General features: G+C 37.6%; 1 protein-coding gene across 2 annotated transcripts; it reads left to right on the top strand.

Annotated features, from left to right (window-relative positions):
• The first annotated feature begins 19,431 nt into the window (after positions 1-19,431).
• On the top strand, positions 19,432-22,596 carry LOC141379084 (serine/threonine-protein kinase pim-2-like). Of its 2 annotated transcripts, XM_087295732.1 has the most exons (8): positions 19,432-19,727; positions 20,324-20,587; positions 20,889-20,983; positions 21,068-21,118; positions 21,199-21,574; positions 21,694-21,870; positions 22,089-22,177; positions 22,317-22,596. In XM_087295732.1, exons 1-8 carry the CDS (start codon positions 19,535-19,537, stop codon positions 22,326-22,328), a joined length of 1,257 nt encoding a protein of 418 aa, XP_087151858.1. In that variant the 5' UTR covers positions 19,432-19,534; the 3' UTR covers positions 22,329-22,596. The 2 variants fall into 2 exon arrangements, with proteins under 2 accessions (XP_087151858.1, XP_087151859.1); XM_087295733.1 differs by lacking the exons at positions 22,089-22,177; positions 22,317-22,596 and having other exon boundaries at positions 19,449-19,727; positions 21,694-21,939.
• The last annotated feature ends 4,282 nt before the right edge of the window (positions 22,597-26,878 follow it).

Genomic DNA, 26,878 nt, shown 5'->3' with positions numbered 1-26,878 from the left:
TCACCATGGTTATCTTGTTGAGATCTTGCAGCCACTCAGACCATTGGCACGAAAGGGTTTTTTTTTTTTTGCAAAATTCCTGTAATAGCAACTTGGAAGGGACTATTAGAGGGGCAAGAAATCTCAAGGGATCATAAATAGAGCTCACAATAGACAAAACGCCTTGTCTTGTGTGTGGTCTTTCATTTACAGCAATCTAGAAAATGAATGCATCAGATTCTATACACCAACACAACCCAAGCGCTCTTTCTACAGGTAGATTGTCTTTATCCAGGTTGAGATCTTTTGTTGACTTTGACAGACGCTCTTCTGGAATATTTGCTAACACCTCACGGCTGTTGCTTATCCATTTGCACAACTGGAATCCTCCTTTGGAATAGACTGCAGTTAAGTCTTTGACCATTTGAAGTGCCTCTCTTTCTGTGGGAACAGATAATAAACAGTCATCTACATAAAGGTTATGCAGGATAGAGTTCAATGCTTTGTTCGGAAAGCAATGCTTGTAATTTTCTGCAAGCTTTCTCAAAGCAAAATTGCTGGGGGTTGGTGATGAAATAGCTCCAAACAAATGGACTTTCATTTTGTATTCTTTGAAGCTTTGCGTAATATCACCGTTGGGCCACCATAGGAAACGAAGAAAATCCACATTCTTCTGTGACACCATTACTTGACGAAACATGGCCTGAATGTCTGCCATCAAAGTCACATGTTCTTGTCTAAACCTGGTCAAAACACCCAACAATGTGTTGGTGAGATTCGGGCCTTGTAGCAGTTTTGAATTAAAGGACGCTCCTTTGAAAACTGCACTGCAATCAAACACAACTCGAATGGTCTTCTTTTTAGGATGGTAGACCCCATGATGTGGGATATACCACACCTTACCAGCATCTCGAAGTAACTGATATTGTGTAGAGGTGTGAACCTATACTGGTCTCACGGTTCGGTTCGGTTACGATTATCATGCCTTCGATTCGGTTCAATTCGATATTTCGGTGCATCACAGTGCATTGACGATGCTTTCCATATACAGTGTTATAATTTAGAGGAGAGGCTATAATAAGCTGTCTGTAAACACACAGAGACACAACACCACACTGTCTCTCATTCAAACACAAACATAGACAGCACCAAAGAAACAAACACACACACGCACACACACACACACGCACACACACACTTAAGCCCTCGCAACAGGGAGAGCTTGCGAAGAGCAAAGCAGAAAATTGAAAAAAAAAATGCAAAAAAGAGGCACTTTTCCCACGGTCTCTTGCTGAGAGCTCCTCTCAGCACTAGCTATCCCGGCTAAACACATATTGCGAGGGCTTAAACGGAGCTGTGCTCGTAGTGTGGAGCGAAAAAAAAAGAAAGACAGCTGTGAAACATAACCAGCTTTGTCTTTTTGTAGGAAACACACTTTAGATCTTTTTAGGGTAAAAGGTTTTTGAGCTATTGCCGTCTGTAACTGAATGTGTGTCAAGAATATCAAAAACAAAACCAAATGAACCGCGCTCATTTCTGGCGCCCTACTGGATATACAGCGCCCTTAGAATTTGCCTATGGTGCCTATGCCACAGGCCGGCCCTGCGTTGGCTGAGTGTTGTAAATACTCGCGCTCACCTACCTCGCGACGGAGAGCATTGGAGATAAATGACGTCAGTACATAATAACTGGCTATGATTATTACTGAACCGATACCGAATTGTCCGCGTCTGCATCGCGGTGCACCAAAGAAACAATTAATTTTGACACCCCTAATATTGTGGTACTGCTTCAGCATACCCCTTATCGATAACATCAGCAAAAAAATTGGTGTACTCCTTTTGAAATTCCTGGCTGCAACTGAACTTCCTTTTTAAGCCCTTTAAGTGTTGTTCTGCAAGGCACCTATTATTAGGCATAATGACATCATTCTTTCTGAAGTGTAAGTCAATACAATAGTGACCATTTTCAATGCTAATTGACTTTTACATTATCTCCATAAACCTTTGATCTTCTCTAGACATTTTGAAATGATCCTCTGAAGATTCCTCCCCGAAATCATGATTGTACTGAGCAACCAATAGCTTTTCCAGCTTGGTAACAGAAATCCTATTAGCAATGACTGACAGAAAGCCAATCTTCCGTCTGTCATTTGCTTCCTTTACAAAACCGTTTAAGACCCACCCCAATAGGGTCTTAACAGCATAGGTACCTTGACCTTCACTATTGATGATCTCCCATGGTTCTAAGAGCTTTAGAGCATCTGTGCCAATTAACAATTCAACTTCAGCATCTAGTTTTGGAATTTTGACATCATCCAAATATCTCCATTTCCTTAAATCTTCTGGATCAAGCATGTTATCTTTACTTACAGGTATTGTCTTCTAGGTCAAGACTTCTGGCAAATCCATGAGTTTACCTTCAGATAATCCAGAGATCTCCAATCCAGTGAGCACAGATGTATTTACTACATTTTCGTGCCCCATTGTTTGAAGCAATATCCGCTTCTTTGTTCCAATCATCTTCAGCTTCCGAATAAGCCCTTCGGTACAAAAAGTGGCAGTGCTCCCTGGATCCAAGAAAGCATATGTTGTTACTGTTAAGTCTCCAAGCTTAGATTTTACCTGCACAGGCACAATGGACAAAGAACAATCCTGTTCTCCGGCCCCAATATGAGCATAAGTCTGCAATGTAACCAGAGCATTACTCACTTGTTTATCCTCAATAGGTTTATACTTAGCTGAAATATGCCGTATAGTAGGATGCTTCTGACTACACATGCTACAAATCTGGCCATTCGTACAGAGCTTGCTAATGTATCCAAATTTTAAACAAGCAAAGCAAATGAGTTTTCAAGAAATCCATGAGTTTTCAAGAAATCAATCTTTTGTCTGAGTAATTTTTTGAATCTCAGGGCACTTCTCCAAAACATGAGGTTTTTTGCATGCATAACAGGATGAAAAACTGTCCTGTGATGGGGTGACTTTCGACTGAAACCCTTCAACAGTGTTGACTACAGCAACTGTAGCTGTATTTTGCCCCCTGCCTCTGAAAGGTACAGACTTGACTTTGGCTTTGTGGTATATAGGGGCTTGTGTGTCTTTAATATCTCCAAAGAGAGGATCAGTGAGAATTTTAACCTGATGTGCAATGAAATCCACCAAATCTGTAAACTTAAACCTACAACCATTCCGTTCTTGCAGTTCATACGCTTTGGTTCCCCATTTCTCCCTGAGGCGATAAGGCAATTTCATCATTGCATTCTTAGGGTTCGATGACACATTAATTTCATCAATATACTGCAAGTTTACCATTACATTGCAGTACCCTCTCAGAAACAAAGCTTATGTTTGCAAATCACTAATGTCATCAGGTTTTATTACAGGCCAGTTCAAAGCCTTTTCCATATAGGCTGCAGTTATTTTTAACTCATTGCCAAAGTGTTCCTTTAACAAATTCTTGGCTTTACAGAATCCTTGTTCTGCTGACATATGATGGCAACTTCTGACCAACTCTATTAGTTTTCCTCTAGTGTAGTGTTCTAAATAAAACAAGCAATTACCGTGCATTTGTGATCTTTCTTTTAATTCCATTCTCAAAAGCTTGAATGAAGGCAGCAAACTGTAAGGGATCTCCATCAAAGATTGGAATTATTCAAGGAGGTAATGGAGTCACATCCCCCCTGTGCACAAGCTGAGCTGTTATGTTTGCCTGTTGCTGCATGATGTTATACAAAATACTTTGTCCTGTATCAGTTTGTAGATGGGCATGACATTGTGAAGAATGATCTTGTAATTGAGAATGAGAGACTGGATTATTTTGAACACCAGCTGTGCCATCCTGTATGCCTGCAGCTTGTTGTGTAGTTGTACAGTGCAGTGCATTGTAGACACATTTGAAATACTGTCATCAGGTTCCATGTCACTGCCTACTGCAGATGAAGCATTGTAGGCTTTATCCACACTCCATGACTTTCCAGCATCAGTCAACCATTCTGTGATTTCCTTTTTAAAACAGATTTTCTGCCATTTTAGCATTGAACCATTTTGTTTGCTTATCAAACTCATCCTGAGGTATTGGCATTTCCACAATTGCATTATGCAAATCTTCAGCCTTTTCACAATACTTGACAAACTTCTTCATTTTCTTTTCCACATTGAGTACTGTTTCACTTGTGGTTTTAAGAGAAATTATATCATTCACATTTTGTTTGATTTTGTTTACTTGAGTCAAGTTCTGTTTTCTAGACTTTTGCAAATTTTCAAAGAGCAAAGTCACCCCCTTTGCAGTCAATTTTCTCACTCTCTTAGATGACACATCTTCATTAGCAACACAATCATCATTTGCAACATTTTCCGTAACAACCTTTCCACCATCAACATCAGCGGCCATTACACAACCGGATTCTTCCTTTTCATCCATGAACAACACAACCAGCACAAACTATCAGCACAGCATGTCTCCGTTTAATCCAAAACTTCACATTCCATCACATGAAGCCCTTAAAAATACATAAACAGCTCCCACCGTTCTTCCTTGTTGTGTGTCCGTGTCAGCGTTGCAAACTTAACACCAGCAAGCAGGTTCCTTTAATCTTCGTTCCATTCAAGCCGCTCATCAATCCAACGGGAACTGAGTTTTTACTATTGTTGCAGCAGCTAAATGTCGAAGGCTTGGAATCTCAACACACGTTTTTTACGCACACGACCAATGTCCAGTCTTGCTTCTTCTTCAAGTTTAAATTCACTTTATTTAGCTTATTATAAATACATACTTGCAATGATGAATCCCTTAGCGACCTCAAAAGTGTGTGAGTTTGGTGTGGTAAAAACTGCATGCATTCCCTTCCTCAAGTCTTCTTCTCTCATGCAAGAAACACAGACTTTAAAGGACCATGAAACCCCCTCATTTCAGCAGGGTGTTTTCACACCTCTACTTTGAAAAAAGTCAGAAAAGTGGGCGTGTCCAGCTCTGTTTAGGGGGGGGGGGGTGTCGGAGGAACTAAAGAGGGATGGTGTAGAAGTGTCGATTTGGGCGCGCTGAGTTTCAGAGTCAAAACACACACACACACAGGGGAGAAAGTGACTGTGTTTACATGGACATCTGTAGTCGAATTATTTGCCAAATTATTAAATGGTGGACTTTAACTGCAGTTTGACTCTTTCATTCAGGGAATTCATTCATGTCCCTCACAACAAACAAGATATTTGATTTGAGGAACTGCTCTAAGCGTGTATTTTTAATGCAATTTTTGATACCGCACGGCGAATGAGAGAAAAAAACCCTCAGCATTTCCCGGAAACCTAGATGCACACGGCAGATAGTGTCAGAAAGCCGCATGTGCTATTCTGGTCACAAAATGCGGTGAAAATCCTACACGACGGTAATAGTTTGGTTGTAGTGCTAACATTTTTACACTCTGTGCAATAGTTATTCGATACAAACAAACTGAATAAACAAAAAGCACTGGTCGCTCACTTACCAAATCTGTAGAGACAGGACAATCAACACCGACTAGAGCCGCGTCTTTATTAAGAGGAGACTACAAGCGAATCTGGATCTCAGCAATTGCAGATGAGAACAGCTCTCAGGTTAACAATGTTCCACCTTAGACACGTAAGTTATTGTTGTCGCGCGTCGCGTACACTGTTAATCCACGCGTGACTCCAGCTGCGCTCTCAGAGAGAAAATGAAAACAAAACTTAACTGCAGCAAACTATAAAAGCAACACTTCACGCTTGTTTTGCCAATACAATGTGGTGTCTCTGTCGTCTAAACACTGTGACAGTAATGAATATTAATGAAGTTGCACAATAGAGCGTGCTGATTGGTTTGAACCAAGCTTTACTCATGCATTAATGCAGCACACTCTGAGACATAATAAGCCACGCTCTGGCACAGACGTCCAGTCTGCACGCTGGAATACACGCTATTGTCTTATGACCGTGAAGCAGCTTCAAAATTTTGTTTCAAACCGGAAGTACGAATTTGCTTGAAATTACGCAAAAACAACCAATTTACACATTTTAGTGAAATATAGGTGTCCTAATAGTGTTTTTAGCAGTGTGGGACACATATACGACTGTCAACAGCTAAAAAAAATGTGTTTTGGTGTTTCATGACCCTTTAAAACCCTATGTTCTCATATTGCCCCCAAGTAGTGACAGCCCAAATTACATTCAAGTCAACATATTGGCTCCTACAGCAGTTCTTAATTTTTAAACACCACTTTAAAGACAAGATTATTAGCCCCTTTAAGCTATATTTTTCCAGATAGTCTACAGAACAAACCATTTTTATACAACAACTTGCCTAATTACCCTAACCTGTCTATAAGCCTTTAAATGTCCCTTTAAACTGTATAGAAGTGTCTTGAAAAAAATCTAGTCAAATTTTATTTACTGTCATCATGGCAAAGATAAAATAAATCAGTTATTAGAGATAGATAAGTTATTAAAACTATTATGATCATAAATGTGTTAAAAAAATGGTCTCTCTTCGTCACACAGAAATTGGGGAAAAATAATCAGGGGGGCTAATAATTCTGACTTCAACTGTACATTGCTATTGCATTTTATTAATGTTTGTTTTTGTATTTCATGAACAGTATTTGTGTATTTATACACAAAGTAACACTTGGTCAAATAATAAACAAAGTATTGGGGTTAGACAAACCATTTTTTTAACCAACAAATCACAAGCCTCTCCAACAAACGAGCTCTGAAATAATAGCTATATTTTTCTGTACCTAGCTCAATTGATATTTTTATTCTACATAGCACAGTATGTTTACTTATTTAATGGATAAATATATTTGAATTTATTTGGATTATTATCCATAATTATACAATGCCTTTATTTGGAGTATTAGCAATAAAATATCTTTTGTCTATCAAAAAACAAAACAAAAAAATCTATTAAAAATCATTTTATTAAAAAAGTTCTCAAAAACTTCAATTGGAATTAAATTTATTTGAAAAAGAAATAAAGCTTGTAGAGGAAAAGGTTTATTCAGACAGGTCAAATACTATACACCATGAACTGCTCAAACTCAATACAAACTCAGGGCTCAATACAACAAACTCTCTTCAATAAAGGCTGAACACAGCTTAATAAGATTGAAACAATATTTCAAATTTATTATTAAACAAAATTATTAGCATGGCAAATAAAAAAAACTGGAGACAGAAAAGGCTATTAATATTATTCAAACACCAAATGATGAACTAAAATCTAATCCTTTGGTGATAAACAATGCTGTTGTTCAGTTTTATAAAGAGCTATATTAATCTAAGTCAGCACAATACATAGAAGACCAAGTCCAGTTTCTTAATGATCTTCAGCTACCACGTATATCAGAAAATGATAAAAACTATTTAGACCAAATAATAGAAGAAAGTGAAATCTTAGAATCCATATCAAACCTAAAAAATGGCAAAACAAGCCCTGATGGGCAACCAATTGACATTTATAATTAAAAAAAAAAAATAAACTGGTTGGTCCTTTTAAAGAAATGTACGTTGAATCATCCAGCGACGTTCCAGGGACAGACGAGTCTTCGCTGAGGCCAGCTTCGAGCCTCCACCGCGGTGACTGAAGCTCTGCACAAGACTTTTGGCCAGCGGAGAAATTAAAATGGTCATGCCCAACTGAGTCTGGTTCTCTCAAGGTTTTTTTTCTTCACTCCTATCAGGTGAAGTTTTTTCTCCCTCTCCGCTGTCGCATGGCTCGCATGGTTCAGGATTGGTAGAGCTACGCATCGATGAATTTGCTCTTCAGTGTTTGAACTCTCAGTAATGATTTTAAATCACACTGAACTGAGCTAAACTGAACTGTACTGAACTTAAACACTAAAAACTGAACTACACTGTTCCAGTTACTATGACCATTTATGTGAAGCTGCTTTGACACAATCTACATTGTAAAAGCGCTATACAAGTAAAGCTGAATTGAATTGAATCATTTAAAAATGAGTATTTACCACCCACATTAAGAAACGCCTTAATTACTTTAATTTTAGAACTTGATAAATCTCCTACCAAATGCGAGTCATACAGGCCAATTTCCCTACTTAATACAGATGCAAAGATCATTGCAAAAATTTTGGCATCAAATTTTGGAAAAATATCTTCCATCTATAATAGGTTTAGACCAAAAGGGTTTTATTAAAAATGGTCATGCTACTCATAATATTAGACGAGTTTTAAATATCCTGTATGAAAAGAGGGAAGCCTCTGACACATGTACTGTTTACTATCACTCGACGCAGAAAAAGCTTTTGACAGGGTAGAGTGGAGTTACATGAACGAGGCATTGACTCATTTTGGATTCGGAGACTCATTTCTTTGTTGGGTAAACATATTATACTTCAAACCAATAGCTGAAGTTAAAAGTAATAATACAATATCAAGACCTTTTAATGTATACAGAGGCCCACGGCAAGGATGCCCTTTGTCCCCAATGCTTTTTATTTTAGCAGTAGAGCCCTTAGCAGTTGCAGTCAGAAACCACTCTATAATTAAGGGTATTACAATTAAAGACCACGATCATCGAATAACACTATATGCAGATGACTCTTTCTTCTTTCTAACAAGGCTTGAGAGGTCAATACCGGCATTGTTAAAGTTGATTGATAGATTTGGAAAGTTCTCTAGCTACAGAATCAACAACTCCAAATCATCCATTCTTTTTTTAAACACTCAAGAAAGAAATAAGCCACCAATTGAACACCCATTTACAAATACAGTTAATGGCTTCAAATATTTAGATTTAGATTAATAATTACCCCTACAATTGACAGGTTAGTCCCTACTAATTACAACCCAGTCATAACTAAAGTTAACGAATCAGTAGATAGATGGTCCACGCTATCAGTTTCTCTGTTTGGCTGCATAAACATTATAAAGATGAATATACTTCCCATATTTTTGTATTCATTTCGCTCTATTCCACTTTCCCCTCCACTAGGATTTTTTTCCAGTATGAAAAAAAAAGTTAACTAAATTCCTTTCGAACAATAGAAGTTCAAGGCTGCGACTAACATAGTTATATTTTCCTTATGACAGAGGAGGTTTACGAGTGCCCAATTTGCAACGGTATTTTTGGTCTGCCCAACTAGCTAACGCCACCTATTGGTTTTCACCTCAGCAACTATCTTGGGTACAAATAGAATCAACAATAGCAAAAGGGATGGATATGGAGATGTATTTGTATTCTGATTTATATAAAAATTTTTAAAAAGGCCACAAAAAATCCATTTGTTAAAAACACCTTAACAGTATGGAATGATGCTCAGTGTTCACTAGGAAAAGTCCCAAATCTTTCTTATTTTTCTTATCTGGGGAAACAAAGATTTTAAACAGTGGGCATTAAAAGGTATCAGAAAGATTAGGGACTTATTTGAAGGAGACACACTGATGTCCTTTAAAGACCTTAATAAAAAATTTGGAATCCCAATGACGCATTTTTTAAATTACTTACAAATTCCCAGCTATATCAATGTCAAGCAAAACTACTCACTAGCTAGACCTCTACAAACTGAATTAGAAAAAAATAATGTTTTATCAGAATTCTATGACAAATTATATTTCCTTGTTTTATAGCAAATTAGTCAATGGCTCTAAAGAAACATCAGAACCTAAGAAAGATTCTTGTTGTACAGATTTACAATATGACCTGACAGATTTAGAACGGAGCCAAATATGTGTTATATGTGTCAATAAATACTAGATTTAAAATGATCCAATATAACTGGGCAATGCGCACCAACATCACACCTGATAAACTTAACAAATTTATCCCAAACATCTGCAGATATATGTTTCAAATGCCAAAAATATAAAGGAACATTATTTAATTGTATCTGGGAATGTGAGTTGATTAAGAATTTCTGGTAAAATGTAATAACATTAATCTCGTCAATTATTTTAAAACCAATTCCAGTTACACCTGAAATATGCGCTTTGGGTTTATTTCCTCTAGGTTTATCATTACCAGGTTATAAAACTGAAATGATTGATATGTGTCTTGTTATTGCAAGGCGTTTGATAGCACTCTATTGGAAGAACACAGAAAGTCCATCGATTGATCACTGGCTAAAAATTATGACACATTACATTGCACTGGAAAGAATAATCTACAATATAAATTAAAGGAGTACCAAAAAATTTGGGATCTGTTTATACAATTTCTGGAACATAACTATACAATGGCACAAGCAAATACCTCTCACATTATTGATTAACGGATTGATATATGTATGTGTGTATTTTTATTTGTGGAATACAGTATATGTTTTTCTTTGCCTAAGCCCATGTATAACAATACATCTACCTGCTAAACTGAATCTGGATTCTTTGGGGGAGGGAGGGGGGAAGAGTTAAAATGTAAAAAAAAGTGTTTTTTCTACAATAAAAAAAGTTAAAATAATAATAATAATAATAATAATAATAATAATAATAATAAAATATTGTGTTAGTTTAATTGGTGTTCAACAGTGAGTGGCTTCATTTTAACACCCTGTTACAACTAACCCCACTGTGTCATGTTTCCCCTTAAAACTGGCTAGCAGTCACTGTGTGTTTCTTACATCTTTCAAATTGGTTTAATTTTTTAGCCTAGAAGACGGTGATCACAACAATATAAGATTTTGTTCATACTTTTACAGATTTTTTAAAATAAAAAAATATTGACTATAATAAAAAACAACTTTATGCTGCAAAAAATGGTTTCTCTTGTGTTTCTCAATCAAATTTCACAGAACTTATTCAATAATTGTCTGGAAGACATCTGCTGACACTGTGGTGAAAACCTCGGAAGTATGCCATGATCAAGCCTGAGCAAATACTTTAAAACTCCGTGTTACATTTAACCCCACATTACTTTGTGCTCTGCGCTCCCCTATTGTAAATGTCTTCTTGTATACTTCATGTACAGTACAGTATGTTTTATATTGTGTGTTGAAGAGTACAATTGCAAAGAAATATAGAAATGACTAAAACTGGAGATTTTAGTAGTTTTCAGAAATCGTGATTTTACATTCAGTATTGAAGATTTCAACTGCAAAAATGTTGAAATATAAGACTTTTAGAGATGGTAGCAATTGAGCTCTCACACAGCTCTCCCACCTTCTACTTACAACAGGGGTTGAGGTTATCAAGCCATCTAGCTTAAAAGACGGAGACGAAAAGACGAAAGTCTCTGCACGGGCCTGCCCTGAGGTAAAAGTGACACATCTGAGAGGTCAAATATTTCATACACAAAACATTTTAAAGACATAAATGCAAACAAACTATTTTAAACACTGCTTGGTGACTACAGCTGACAATGCTTGATTAAAAGTTTTGAATGAGCACATGACACTATTCAGGCATTACATTTACATTTAGCCATTTAGCAGACTCTTTTATCCAAAGCGACTTACAAATGAGGACAAGGAAGCAATTTACACAACTATAAGAGCAACAATGATGAAGTGCTGTAGGCAAGTTTTAGGTGTGTAAAGTCTAAGAAGGAAAGCATTAGTATTTTTTTTTGTAATTAGTTGAGGAGTCAGAGAGGTAGTTGCATATTAGTAAGGAAAGTGGAGACTAAATAGTTGAGTTTTTAGTCGCTTTTGAAGACAGCAAGTGACTCTGCCGTTCTGATGCAGTTAGGGAGTTCATTCCACCAACTGGGCAGATTGAGCGCGAGCGTTCGGGAAAGCGTTTTCTTCCCTCTTTGGGATGGAACCACGAGGCGACGTTCATTCACAGAACGCAAGTTTCTGGAGGGCCTATAAATCTGCAAAAGTGAGAGCAGATAAGAAGGGGCGCAGCCAGAAATCGCTTTGTAAGCAAACATTAGTGCTTTGAATTTGATGCGAGCAGCAACTGGCAGCCAGTGCAAAGGAATGAGTAGCGGAGTCACATGTGCTCTTTTAGGTTCGTTAAAGACCACTCGTGCTGCTGCATTCTGAAGCATCTGAAGAGGTTTGATAGAGTTAGCTGGGAGCCCGGATAGTAGAGAGTTGCAATAGTCCTTCCTTTAAAGAACAAGAGCTTGAACAAGGAGTCTTCAGATAGGAAGGGTCGGATCTTTCTGATGTTGTAGAGTGCAAATCTGCACGATCGAGCAGTTCTAGAGATGTGGTCAGAGAAGTTTAGTTGGTCATCAATCGTTACTCCAAGGTTTTTCACCATTTTGGATGCAGTAATGATTGCCCTGTCGATGTGGATTGAAAAGTTGTGATGTGGAGTCGGGTTGGCAGAAACTTCTAGCATTTCCATTTTCATGAGGTTAAGCTGAAGATAATGATCTTTCATCCAGTGTGAAATGTCTGACAGGCAGGCTGAGATGCGAGCCGGAACAGAGGGATCATCAGGGTGAAAAGAGAGGTATAGCTGGGTATCATCAGCATAGCAGTGGTAGGAGAATCCATGTTTCTGGATGACTGATCCCAACGATGTTGTGTAGATGGAGAAGAGAAGTGGTCCAAGAACAGAGCCCTGTGGGACCCTGTGTTTAGATGCTGTAGGTTGGACACCTCTCCTCTCCAAGACACCCTGAATGACCTGTTAGAGAGGTAAGATCTGAACCACTGAATAACTGTGCCTGCAACACCTAGTGACTCAAGCGTAGATAGCAGGATCTGGTGGTTTACAGTGTCAAAAGTAGCTAGCTGACAAATCCAGAAAGATGAGGATTGATGATTTAGAGTCTGCTTTAGTCTGTCTGAGATCCTCCACGACCGAGAGCAGGGCAGTCTCAGTTGATTGGCCTTTCTTAAAGCCAGATTGCTTGTTGTCCATGAGGTTGTTTTGAGTGAGAAAGTCTAGGACTTAATTGAACACGATTTTTTCCAGAATCTTAGCCATGAATACCGGTCTGTAGTTTTCAAGTAGCGTTTGATCGAGGTTGGGTTTCTTTAGCAGGGGGGTTACCCTAGCCTGCTTAAATGAAGTGGGGATTAAACCAGAATCAAGAGATGTGTTGATTATGTAAGTCAGTGTTGGTATGACTGCAGGAGAAATGGCTTGCAATAGATGAGTGGGATTGGGATCAAGCGGACAGGTGGTTGCATGGCTAGATAGCACGAGTTTGGTCACCTCAGACTCAGAGAGCTGAGAAAAAGCGGTGAGCGTGTGTGGTGATGGTGGTGTATCTTGCCTGTTAGTAGTAAGTGCATTAAATCGAGCAATGATTTTTGCCGTTTTGGTGTAAAAGAATGTAGCAAAGTTATCAGTAGTTAGTGTGGAGGATGCGGGTGGCGGAGGAGGATAGAGGAGGGAGGAAAATATTTTAAAAAGTAGGCGAGGATTGGTGGCATTGTTGATTTTTTGATGGAAGTATGACTGTTTTGCAGAAGTAACATCTGCCAAGAAAGAGGACAGAAGAGTTTGGTATGTTATGAGGTGTGCAGGATGTTTAGTTTTTCGCCAAACTCTCTCTGCTGCCCGAAGTTTTGAGTGATGCTCACGGAGAACATCAGAGAGCCAGGGTGCAGGAGGACTGGCACGGGCTGGCCTGGATGTAAGAGGACATAGTCTGTCTAGACATGATGCTAGTGTGGAGCAGAGTATCAATGGCACTGTTAGTATCCAGTGTAGCGATTTTGCAAGGTGGAGGAAGAGAGTCTGTAACAATGGTGGATAGTCTATTGGGTGAGAGAGAGCGTAGGTTTCTGCGAAAGGCAACTTGTGTAGGAGTGTGTGGCGGTTCAGGAGTAATGTGGATGTTGAGAGACAGAAGGAAATGATCCGATTTGTGTAGTGGAGTTACTAGTGTTTGGTCAGCGAAGCAATGTCGAGTGTAAATAAGGTCTAGCTGATTACCTGATTTGTGAGTAGCAGAAGTAGGTGCTCTTTTGAGATCAAAAGGGGCAAGCAGAGTCTGAAAGTCAGCAGCTTGTGGTCTTTCAATGTGGATATTGAAGGCACCTAGCACCAACAAGGGAGTGTTATAATTAGAAAAAGATGAGAGAAGAACATCCAGTTTATCTAAGAAGTGACTTAATGTACCCAGTGGGCGGTAGATGACAGCCACATTTATGTAGAAGGGGTGGATAATGGTGACTGGATGGAATTCAAAGGAGCTGATCTTTGTCAGGGATGGTTTCTGAGTAAATTTTCATGCTCTGGAAATCAGTAGTCCCGTCCCACCCCCTCTCCCTGTCTGACGAGGAGTGTGGGAAAAAGAGAAATTAGCAGAGAGAGCTGCATGTGTAGCAGTGTCCTCCGGTCTCAACCAGGTCTCAGTTAGAGCCATGAGATTATAGTTAGAATGTGTAGCTATGGAGGTAATAAGATCTGCCTTGTTCACAGCAGATTGACAATTCCAGAGGCCCACGGAGAGAGAGAATTGTGAAATAGCAGATACTTGTATTGAACGAAGGTTGTGAGGATTATGCATAGAGCGTACCTCACGTGCTTTGTGAGTGTTAGTAACAACAGGAATTTGTAAACAAATGATGAAAGTGCAACACAAACAATAATTAGTGCAAGGATAAAGAAAAAAAAGAAAAACGTACAGTACTCAAGTGCATTGTCGGTGTCTTTCCTTGGTGGAGTCGCGCAGGTAGAGTCGATGGTCTTTACACTCGTCGGTCTTAGTCGCACAGGAAGAGTCGATGGTCTTTACACTCATCAGTCTTAGTCGCGCAGGTAAAGTCGATGGTCTTTACACTTGTCGGTCTTAGTTGCGCAGGTAGAGTCGATGATCTTTACACTCGTCGGTCTTAGTCACGCAGGTAGAGTCGATGGTCTTTAAACTCGTCGGTCTTCACACAAGGCTGCCGCGACCGCTGCCGCGGTGAGAGTAACTGCTTATATACACCCCAGAGCACTAACTTAGCTGATTGCGTTCAGCTGGACACCCAGAGCACTAGCTAATTGGATTCAGCTGGACACGCCTCGAGAGTACAAACACCCGAAACTACAGCCGCGAAGCCGTATGTGATCGATATGCAAGCTAATGCTTGTACAGCTAATGCAGTAACTAAGGAAATAGTGAGTAAACTTTCTACACGTACACACAGACACTGAGAACAAGTTTGTGTTCTAGAACCACCCAAAAACACTGAAAACAGGTCTAAATGTCCTTGGGAGGCGCAAAAAAGTCCTAAACAGCTGAGGACAGTTAGCAAACAGCTAGAACCATCCACAAGCAGCTAAAAAAACAAGTCAAAATGTCCTCAGAGGGCGCAAAATCGTCACAAACAGCTGAAAAGCAGCTACACTACAGCTAGAACTATACACAGACACTGAAAGCAAGTCTAAATGTACTTACACACGGCTGGTCTCGTTGCTAAAATGCTTCTCCTACTCACCGAGCCTGCTGTGCCCTTTATATCTTTTTAACCTGGCGTTAGGACACGCCTCCAGAGTACAAACACCCGAAACTACGGGCCGCGAAGCCGTACGTCTACACGTACACACAGACACTGAGAACAAGTTTGTGTTCTAGAACCACCCAAAAACACTGAAAACAGGTCTAAATGTCCTTGGGAGGCGCAAAACAGTCCTAAACAGCTGAGGACAGTTAGCAAACAGCTAGAACCATCCAAAAGCAGCTAAAAAACAAGTCAACAAATTATTCATTTAGTAGTCATGATGAAATGTTTGCTATATGAAATAAACACATTTTGTATTATTATTGGAATCTTATCAAAACATGATCTTATTTCAAACTGTTAACATTAAATGTAATTAAATACATGACTAGCGCTTGAGCATTACTTAGGGTCTGTAAGTAGTGATCGCCTGCCTGATTTTTGTTAAAAGGTGGAGGTTGTACAAAATTTGATAGAGGTGGTCACCTCCCTCCTGCTTGCCTTTGCAGGAAAAACATTGAGTTACTGTAATAAGATGAGAGTGTTTCCAACAATAATAGAAAATAGTGATAGCCATATATATTTCCCATATACACGTTACAGGATTGATATGAATTCTTCTCTCCAGCAAAGATGACACTAAACATAGTCTTAATGCTTATACATATGACATATTGGGGGTCCAATTTCGCTATACGAAAGTGTAGTGACAAATAAAGGCTTGATTGATATAAGAGCACTTTCAAAGCAAATGTCAACCTTAGCATGTAAGAAATTAAGTTTTCACCAATATACGTGTAAGAGTCCATCTATTAGCTCAATGACGAAACTAACAGCATGGTCGAAGGTTTAATGCATGTAAGCCTTTTCTAGTGCTTCTGAAAAGAATTTTATTATTTATTAGAATTTATTTATATTAGTTTTTTAGCTCCGAATTCAATCTGACTACAATTTCAATGATCCTAAAATATAAATTATATTCTAATTGTAAGAACGGATCACATTCATCATTTATGATTTAATTTAGAGTTTTGATATTTTCTGAGGTCCGATATTCTAAATTGTACGTTCATTAGGGACCAACGTCGCTCAGAGTTCCACGCCCCGGGTTTGCGTTTCTTCTCACGGACAATATGTCGGCACTCTGACAATAGTCAGAGGATGCAGGATTAACTAATATTTAGATAGGCTGGTTGCATTAACGCTCACCTAATTTCCTTAATAAACAGATTTTAGCCAAGCCCGTGCAACTTGCTATTCCCAGTGGTCAAATGATTAAAAGGTCTACATGTTATCGGCACGCAATGGCTACGAATAATCAAATGCGCCAATTAATCAATTTCGATTATGCCGTACGATAAGGGTAACGAGACTCCACATAATCTACTAGATACAATGAGCGCAAAGATAAGTTAATGATTAATGTAAGCACGTATGCTGTATATTGACTGATCGCTTGCCTTTATTTCCTATAATGTATAAACTTATTGTATATGATATACTTTTATAATGGCCATTATCGATTATTAAAACTGATATTCAGCAAAAGAGAGGGTGTGTTTCGTATTTTCACTGAAATTGAAAGGAGGCCGTTGTTATCGGCTCCGTTTTGTTATAAATATCCACACAGTGAAGATGATGCTCAAATATGCAGCACGGCGCCTCAACATTTCTGCTGTCTGTTAAGTTGTTAATATTAAAATGAAAATAGGCAGTTCCTTATATCATGTTTACATTTTATGGTTGAGAAAGTGAAACAACGTAGCCAGGGTGATGTGAATGAAGTTATAAAGTACACTATTCCCTTTGAAGATTTACCCGTGTCCTCGGTCTGTTTTCCATATCAAACTGAAAAGAAGAGACTGCAGCCTTGATGAAACTTGCGAAGTCTTAACTTACACGGAGAAGATGCAGGACTGAACTGTGTGTGTTAGGCTACTTAATATTGAGGAAAAGCCCCAATCAGAGAGGCGAATGTCTGCAGCCCCGCCTCCGTTTTCAGATGTCTCCGTTTTCCATCATCCACACTGAGACGGAGGAGCAGCGTTTCAGAATGAAAACGGCCTCTCCAGCGTTTTCGAAACGCTCCGTTTTCGGCGCTCGAGAACTCCGGCGTAGTGTGGACGGATGGCGTAACAGTAACAAAACTTATGCGTTTTCAAACTAAAACGCATTAGTATAAACGAGGCCTCAGAGATGCTGCAATGGGGTGTCTTTTTACAAGATCTCCCCCCGTCCTAAAGCACATCTTACCTTATATACTCAAGTCAAAACAAACAGCCATAAATTCAAGACAATAGAAGTGTCACAGAAACCCTGGCCTGGTGAATTTGAGGACTTAACCAGCTCTTAGGAGGTAGAGCATCTTATCAAGATCTTATAGAAGTCAAAAACCAAATCAACATATACCAGTAAAATATTACTGTAAAATTAAGACCACTTTACCAATCACACAAAGACATTTAAAATGATACCAAACATGAATATAGTGCTGCAAGATACACCATATTAAAACCTTGAACATTTTATGTGAAATGTGCTCTAATCAGAAGGTAACATAAGGGTCAAGAAGGAGGGTTTAAGTGGAAGGAGAAGGGTGACTTCTTCGCATTACCCCCTGCTGTTGAGTAGCTCTGTTTCTCCAGCCTATGTTTGCATTGTCAACTGTGATTTGAATAGAACAGTGGAACAGTTGGTTTCTTCATCACTTCTCAGATTAGAAAATGCATTGGAACATTGCATCTTGTCTCATGAAATTCCATAACAGTTCTTATGGTCTGATATTTTGGATCCTTACATACGGAACCCGTTTCTGTTTTTTTTTTTTTTTTTTTTTTTGTCTAAGCAAGTATTTTACAGAACTTTAAAAATGCTCAAAAATGTCTCTGTCAGCTTTTTTAAACAATTATATTTGATTTACCAAAGTCACACAAGTGGTAATTTCACATCGGTCACATCCATAACGACACTTTTTCCTCTTAAATGCAAAAAATATATCGTAAAATAAAATCAATCATTTTTGTATTATAGAGAGCCAACTCTTATCATTTTGATGATCATTACTTCTTTTGGGTCTTGCAGTTTAATTCACAGAATGTCTACTAAGTATTTTCAATTAAAGTTCAAAACATGTTTATAGAACGATATTTTTCTAATCCCATAACTCTGTGGTCAGTTGTTCTGGAAAATATAAACAGTTTAATACAGTGTTAAACAAATATTTTCTATGTGAATTTATGTTCTGAGTTTTTACTGCAAATGTCACATCCATAACACTGGAATTGCTCATATATAAATACAAACCTAACTTATTTTCAGCTAAAAACTACTGTATATAATTAAGCTTAAAATTACTTTGTTTAATTTTGTTACTGGATAATAATGTTAGTCTTAGTTTTATGTTTTACTTTACACATATGTCACATGACTAAATGTAGGCCTAATAATGTTATTTTAAGTTTGTTCTGTTAGCAATTACAACATTTATTATTATTTTCTTCAATTAAAGAAAAATTATTTGAGATAAAATCTATCTAATCTTAAAATGACAGTGTTTTATTTAGTTTCTGGACAATGTTTCAGAATCAGTTGGTGTTGTATTTACAAGTTTATTTCTTGTATTTATTTAGATATTTGTGGTGAAAATACTGTTCCTTATTATTGAGAAGTGAAAGATTAAATATTATAGATTGTATCTGCCTGTCAGTTTACATAAAAAGTAACATACATATATAATAATACAAAAAAAAAGTACACACAGTAAATAGTAGTAGTAGCAAAAAAAAAAAAAAAAAAAGATTATATTTATATATAATTATTAAATAAAATATCCACAATACATCATATTATTCAATATATCACATTGATATTCAATTTATTATATTATTACTCAACATTGATTATTCATACAAATCAATACAAAAATAGATCAGAATAAACTGTACATTTTTAGGATAAAACAGTAATAAAAACAATAAAAATCAGTATATTTATAATGATTAATTTATAATCATTTAGATGTGTGTGTGTGTGTGTGTGTGTGTGTGTGTGTGTCTGTCTATTATATATCTAGTTTAGATAGCTTGTCAAATATGGTGTTGGGATTTTGAATGTAAACAAGTGTTCTGGAATGTGCTGTCATAGAAACAGAAGAACGCAGCATTAAAAGTAGAAGACAGTTCAGAATCTCCTCATTGCGTCTTCTCATTGCAGTTGGTAATAGTAGTGTTCCCAGTGAATTCTGTTATTATGGCATTGAAAAGAAAGCGTTGTTCTCAAGACACTCAAGTGTATGATTTACATACTCGTACACCTCCAACATCCAGCGCCAATGTGGCTGAGAACCATTCACCTGTTGGTGTTGGTGAGGAGATTGAGATACAAGTGAGAAAGAAGAGGAGGTGGGAGAGTTTTGAAAAGCCGGTCTCCCTTTACGCTGAGGGTAAATCCAGTCACTGTTTGTCAATCTGACCATGCTTTGTGTTCACTAGATCTCTGTACATGTACATATAGGCCCAGACAGATTCTGTGGACATGTTTTGCTATTTCTGCTGAGAATTTTGTTAAAAAAAGTCTGCAGATTTATGAGGAATGATTTTGAGAGTAAAGTAACTAAAAACCGAACACATACAATAAAAAAAATAACTTTATAAATTGTTTTAGGTTTGTAACACAAATCTAAGTAGAACCAACTGTTTGGTAATCAAAGTTTCTCATAATTTATCCACTAAAAGAGAAAACTTTACAACAATCTGTATTCTACATAAATCATTTAAATAATTGCAGATTATTAATAATATCACTGAAATATAAAATGGTATAAATATCAATATTCAATGGACTCAATAATGGGCATAAAATGTGTATGATTCAGATTTGTTGAGGGCAAATTATAAGCATTCACTATAAGAAATCCAATTCATGACTGTTTCTGATCTCTAAGATGAAGTGTGTCTTTACACTTTACATCAAAATACAAATCAATTTTATAAGCCATTATTATTATCATTAATGCATGTCTTACATCTCTAAATACAGATGACAACCAATGGATGACTTTTCTCAGTGGCCAAAAGAGAAAACGAAGTTGTCACAGCTCTCATGTGAACGATTTCCATCCTCATACACCTCCGATATCCATCACCAGCCTTCAGTCCACTGATGTTGCTGAGGAAAATGAGAGAAAGAGGAGAAGGACTGACAGTCCTGAAAAGCTGCTCTCCTGTAAAGTCCAGAAGTCCAGCAGCAGCTCTAGTCAGGAGGACCAGAATCCTGTTCAGATCCACAAGAAGAGTTCTGAAGGTAAATCTAGTGGTCATTTGAGAATGTGTGGCCTTCTCTTATGATCCTCTTCAGTATGAAGTAGAGTACATTACATTAAGTTCTGTAAATATAAATATATATTTTTAAAAAGCACTCTAAAAGTTTCAATCACTGTTTGCTGTATTTTGAAGTGTCCACCATATCAGTATTGTGCAGGTTCATTTTCACGATGTATTGAATTATTGAATATAGGCATATGTCTATTCCACCTCAAACATTACACACGTGTCTGTCAGTGCTTGACATTTCACATCAGCTGCAATTATTCATCTTTTAACAGGTGACATTCTGGACCAGTATGAACTCGGCAAGGAGATTGGAGAGGGAGGATTTGGCAGCGTCTATGAAGGGAAGCGCTTGGAGGATGGCCTTGAGGTGAACAATCCCTTTAACATATATTATGTTCACTTTTTAGTGCACTTGATGTGATTATAACAGAAGTGTTGTTTTGTTGAACAGGTGGCAGTAAAAATTGCCAGAAAGCCACCGAACATGAAATACATCAACATCGTATGTAGACTTAAACATGTAAAGGCACTGACAACAGTATATTTGGGGAAGCAACACCACCTAACTAATCTTTCTTCTAGGCTGGTCATCCTGAGCCCCTTCCTTTAGAGATCGGCCTGTTGATACTGGCTCATAGAGGCGGCAAGGTTCCAGAGATCATTGAGCTGCTGGACTGGCAGGACCAGCAGGATCGTTACATCATGATCCTGGAACGACCTTCACCATGTGTAGATCTGTTGGACTTCATAATGTCTCTCGGCTCCATCACTGAACGCCAGGCTCAAAAGATCATGGAGCAGGCAACAACAGCGGGTCTCATGTGCTGCAGACGTGGGGTATTTCACAGAGACATAAAGCTGGAGAACCTGCTGGTCAACACTGACACGCTGGAGGTCAAGCTAATTGACTTTGGCTGTGGAGCTCTTCTCCAGGAATCTGGCTATGACAGTTTCTGTGGTATGTATTAAACTTAACACCTGTAGTCTGTACTGTCAATTTGACCAATCATGTATTTTCATGTTACAGAGAAAACATGCTTTAGTGTTTCATGCTGAGACCAAATCTTGTTTCTTCAGGCACAAAGGAGTACTTCCCACCGGAGTACTACCTGGACGACGAATACCATGCAGAACCATCCACTGTATGGTCTTTAGGAGTTCTGTTATTCCTGCTGCTGTGTCAACGATTTCCTGAAGTCATGGACACGCAGAGGATCGATGATGGAAACTGGACTGAGCCTGGATTGTCAGAAGGTAAGACGTCATTCATCACATCATAGACGAGCAGTTGTAGTTTAAATCATACAAAATCATGGATTAAAACTAAGAGTTGGATATTGGATAATAGTGACAATGTTCTGATTCTAAAGGAGAGTAGAGTCAGATCTTATAGATGAATAAAATGACAGCAGATGTAAAGTTGAAGTTGATAATGTGTTTCTCTCACTTTTTCCCACCATCGTTATGCACAGAATGCTGTGACTTGATTCAAGCTCTCCTGCAGGAAAACCCAAGCCAGCGGATTTCTCTGGAAGAAATCATTCTCCATCAATGGTTTAAGGTACTGAACTGTAGATCAGCTTCTAATAATTAGGAAAATAGATTCTCCTATCATTTGTTTTTTTATTGTACATTTCAAATGTTTATTGTGACGAATCTGAATCAATAACCTTGATTTGGTGTGTGTCTGTATGTTTCAGGTCAAGGAATAAGCAATAAGGAATGTAGTGCAAATGGATGGGAAAGATTATTTGCACTACTGAGCACCACAGTTCCTGACGCTAAAAGTTACAGATTCAACAGGAGAGCCTAAAAAAAGACCCAGCAGCAACAAAAAATCCTAAAAAAAGGTCACAGCAACAACAGAAGATCCTGAAAAAAGATCAAGCCTCAAGAAAAGATCCTGAGAAGAGGGCACAGCTTTAACAATGAAAACATTTGTAAATAAAAACATGAATAAAATATAATTTGTCGCACCAGTCCTGTTTTCATCAAAAATACATCAAATCAGCCAAGATGCTGAAAAAGCAGACAGCAGTGAATGAAACACTTAAACACATCACTTGAACACCTAAACATCAGGACAGTTAAACACATATACACTCTCACACACACTTATAAACTGATGTGACTGTAACTGAGCAAGGTTTTGGGAAATGTAAACAAATTTAGTAATTAAAGCACAATGTAGAAAAAAGTAAGAAGAGGATTGTGCAGACACTCTCTCTCTCTCTCTCTCTCTCTCTCTCACAGACACACACACACACACACACACACAGAGGCTTGTACATATCTGTAAATTCAGACAGTATCAGTCAGAGGCCACTAGAGGACAGACACTAGCCATTCTGCTGGAAAAGCAAAGAAAATTGGTTCATTCCAGAACAAGTGTTGAAACCGCATAAGGCCTAAATGACCTTTAACCTTTGATCAGTTTTCCCTCAACACTCAGTTTTTGTAAATTATAAGCAGTGTGGAAAAAAAAGCTAGATTTACCCAGCGCTGAGAATGACCTAGACTCAGGGCCAGCCCAAGCCTGCAGGGGGCCCTAAGCAGGATTTTATTTGGGGCCCCCTTGGTGCAAACAATATGACAAATTATGGTCAATCCTTGATAATTCGCACACTATAAATTTAAAACACACATTATCGATTTTCAACTAATTTTATGTAAACATGGAAACATTTTATGTTTAGCCCTGGTTGATTTTTAATTAAAAAATATGTATTCCCACTATTTTTTCAACTGATCAGAATGCTCTGAGAGGTGAGCACAGACTCATCTGAGCACGTATGTAGAACATTAGTTATTTACTCATCTATTTAAGTTTTTTAATTCCACTAATATTTTTTGTCAAAATACCATCTACAAGACTTTGACAAGGTCTGTAAGAGTCAAATAAACGCAAGGCCCTTCTAATTAAATGTTCATGTCCTATTGATATCTTTATATATTTTGGCGGAGTTAAAAAGTTTGAGCACATAAGAAGTTGCACTGGCCGCGGGCACGCGCGAGCAATATAGCGAAGTGAAAGCGCGTCTGTAAGAAAGAAACTAGTGGCAAATTCGGGGGAGCTGGATGTCTGAAACACACAAATACATTGGCCCAGATTGGGATGAAGAAAGTGTCTGTATGCCTGAGATTTTTATCATTGCAATGGATGGCTCATCTGGCAGTGACGCTGGTGTATGTCTAATGATCTGCCATTACAGGAAGCGCCACCTGGTGGCGGCTGGGTGTACTGTAGCTAAAGCGGTTATCTGCTGCAGTCAGTGTGGAAAACTCATTAATTAAATCAAATCTTTTGTAAATTTAGGTAAATATCTTGGCACCTGAGTATGTATCGCGGTTAGAAATAACACTATACATGGGCATATATTTTGTCCCACCACTAATCCACAACTCAACAAACTAAAACGAAAGTCACACAATAATTTCAAGCACTCTTGGGGGCCCTCTGGTGGCCACGGGGCCCTAAGCAGCCGCTTAGTTCGCTTATGCTTTGGGCCGGCTCTGCCTAGACTTGACCTTTGAGTTTTAAAATCCAAGACACAATTAACAGATGTAAGACTGTGTCGCGGGACCAACGGCATTCAACTAAAATAAAGTGGACAGAGTTTGTCGGTCATCCTGCTTACAATCTCAAAACATCAACAATCACACTCTTACGTAACATCATTAACTGTGTCATACATATAGGCGTTATAACCTGATTAACTTAAGAAATAAACTAAGAAAATTTCCGTGTTTGTGTGTGTGTGTGTGTGTGTGTGTGTGTACAATTCTGAACGATATCTCAATATCTCAAGCATACAAACATCAGACAGCTTCTAGGCTTTTCGCACACTTAACCCTCTACCGCATGGTGTTGCCATATGGCAACATGATATTTGTGTTTATTACCCTGTCACTGTTTCTTTAAGACCAACATTGAATTGTTTTAGTTGGAAAGAGAAGACCTTAGTGTGGCCAATGATGTGCTTTGGTTAAGTTACATGACATGCAGTGTTTTTCTGTTTCGTGATTTCTGGCAGACTGGCGTTCATAGTGAGTAGTTGCTGAATGCAAATGTAAACTTCAATAAAGACAAAGCATCAACTCATGTCAGATCAACAAAGAAATCTGTAACATCACCTCCAGTAAGTTACGATGACATATTCACTACTCAATTTTTTTTTATCAATTAAGTTTTTTGTAAAGCGTTTAAATGTATGTGTTTCCAAGTGCCAACACTGTGGAATAGTGGAACGTGCAATATTGCAATGGGTTAGCCAGCTAGCAAGGTCAGCTGTGAACTTTTAAGTTGCAACAATAACAACATGAATGCTAGTAATATATTGTTGATTAGGTGTATGTTAATGACATTTGCATTATGGATAAAATCTAGTTTTAATGGCAATACTACTTTTGAATAGATATGAATACAGGGAACAGTGTATTAGCGAGCACCACCATGTTCAATGATAAGTGAACGATGAAAAGGACAGAACTGGCTCTTCCTGCAGATGAAAGTGAGGATGAGATTTTTTAGTGACCATGAGAATTTTTATGAGTTTTAGTGAGCATGAGAATGATGCAGACTGGAGATTTGGTAAGAGCAGTGATGGAGACAGTTCGAGTAAGTTAGCTCTGAGGCAGATAAGACAGGCGTAGTAAAGTTTAGTGTAATTTATAAACATTGTTAGCTAGTAGCTACTTTATTCTGATGTATCTGGATATACTAGACTTGTTATTTATTTGTTATAATATTTACTGGAGAAAATATTTATCTTTACTGTATGTTATATACGTGACAATAAAATATTAGCTTTTTAGTAATATTAATCAAAAAAATTAATAAATGAAAGCTATTGGAATATCAGCTATTGGAAAGTATGTATAAGGTGTCATTTATAAGTTAATAAAGTTAAAGCTTATAATACTGCAACACCAATTAAATTATTTCAAACAACAAAATTATTAATTATAAGGAAATTTTTTAATTTGACATTTGTAAGTTGGACCCACTGTTGGAATTACCTTAAAAAATCTATTTAAGCAATTTTAATGTCAATTTTGTTTATAGATCTATCATATTGCGCGCAGTAGAGGGTTAAAGTACAATCTGTTTTTAGCTCCTTACCCAAGGCTGAGTGTAATCTCTGCAGTCTCATTAAAACTGCTTTAAAATGGTACAATATACATCCAAACTGGCAGCTTACATACAAAGAAATTCACTTCAAAAGATAAAAAAGGCAAATAACTCAGGAAACAGTCGTTTCCAATCCTCCACTCAGAAGCTCTCCATGACCTCTGACCTGGCTGGTTAGATAAAATTCTTTGTAAGAAGTCTACATTGCTGTTTTCTCAGTTATTTGCCATGGTTCGAGATGAGACTAGAAAATTGAAGAATACTGAAGACGTCGATCAATGCTTGGAGTATGGATGGAAATTATACATCAAATATAAAGAAACAAGAGACAGATGGTAAGGGTGGATTCAGGAGAAAGTCAAAATAAGACAGGAAAATAAGACAAACAACATAAAAAGGTCTTTTAGTGGCGATACCTTCAATACTTCATTGACTATTTCAAATGCCAGTAGCGGATCTGCTGGTGCTCTTTATAGATAATTACAAACTTTGACATAGTTAATCAGTATGAGACAAAAATATTGAATAATACTCCAGTCTACACACTGGTCAAAAACTTCCAACTCATGTGTAATAGCAGCAAGAGCAGAGAGCTATTTTTTATATCATCACCTTGAATTTATAAGGTTGTATATGACATTTTTGTCAAAACTGAGTTATTCACATTTTCTTATTAAATGACAACTTATTTACATTATGGCATTTTATTTATAAATTCTCAACATTTTAAGGATTAGTATTTAGAAAGCAAAAAAAGGTTTATCTATAAAGTCGAACTCTAGCTTAACTCTATAAGGTTTTTTTCTCTTCTTCTTCATTCTTTTATATCACATTTTACCTATTATTATGTTTTTTTAATCATTTTATTATTTGTTTTTATTTTTATTTTACTTGTTTCTTTTTTTCTTGTTTATGTAAAGCACTTTGTATTGCCACTGTGTATGAAATGTGCCATATAAATAAACTTGCCTTGCCTTGAGCCAATCAGCATTTCCAATGCAAGCATAAGAGCCAATCAGGATCAGCTATCTTTGTCATTTCGCCGGACTGCTTTGTTGACAATGTAAAAGACCAGAATGAAACACAACATTAGAGTCGACTAAATAATGCAGCACCACATAAAATTGAGCA

This window comes from Danio rerio, chromosome 19 (genome assembly GCF_052040795.2).
Source record: "Danio rerio strain M-AB ecotype USA chromosome 19, GRCz13ab, whole genome shotgun sequence".
Taxonomy (NCBI): Eukaryota; Metazoa; Chordata; class Actinopteri; order Cypriniformes; family Danionidae; genus Danio; species Danio rerio.
Note: the sequence above shows the minus strand (reverse complement) of the source record. Positions and strands in the feature narration are given on the sequence as shown.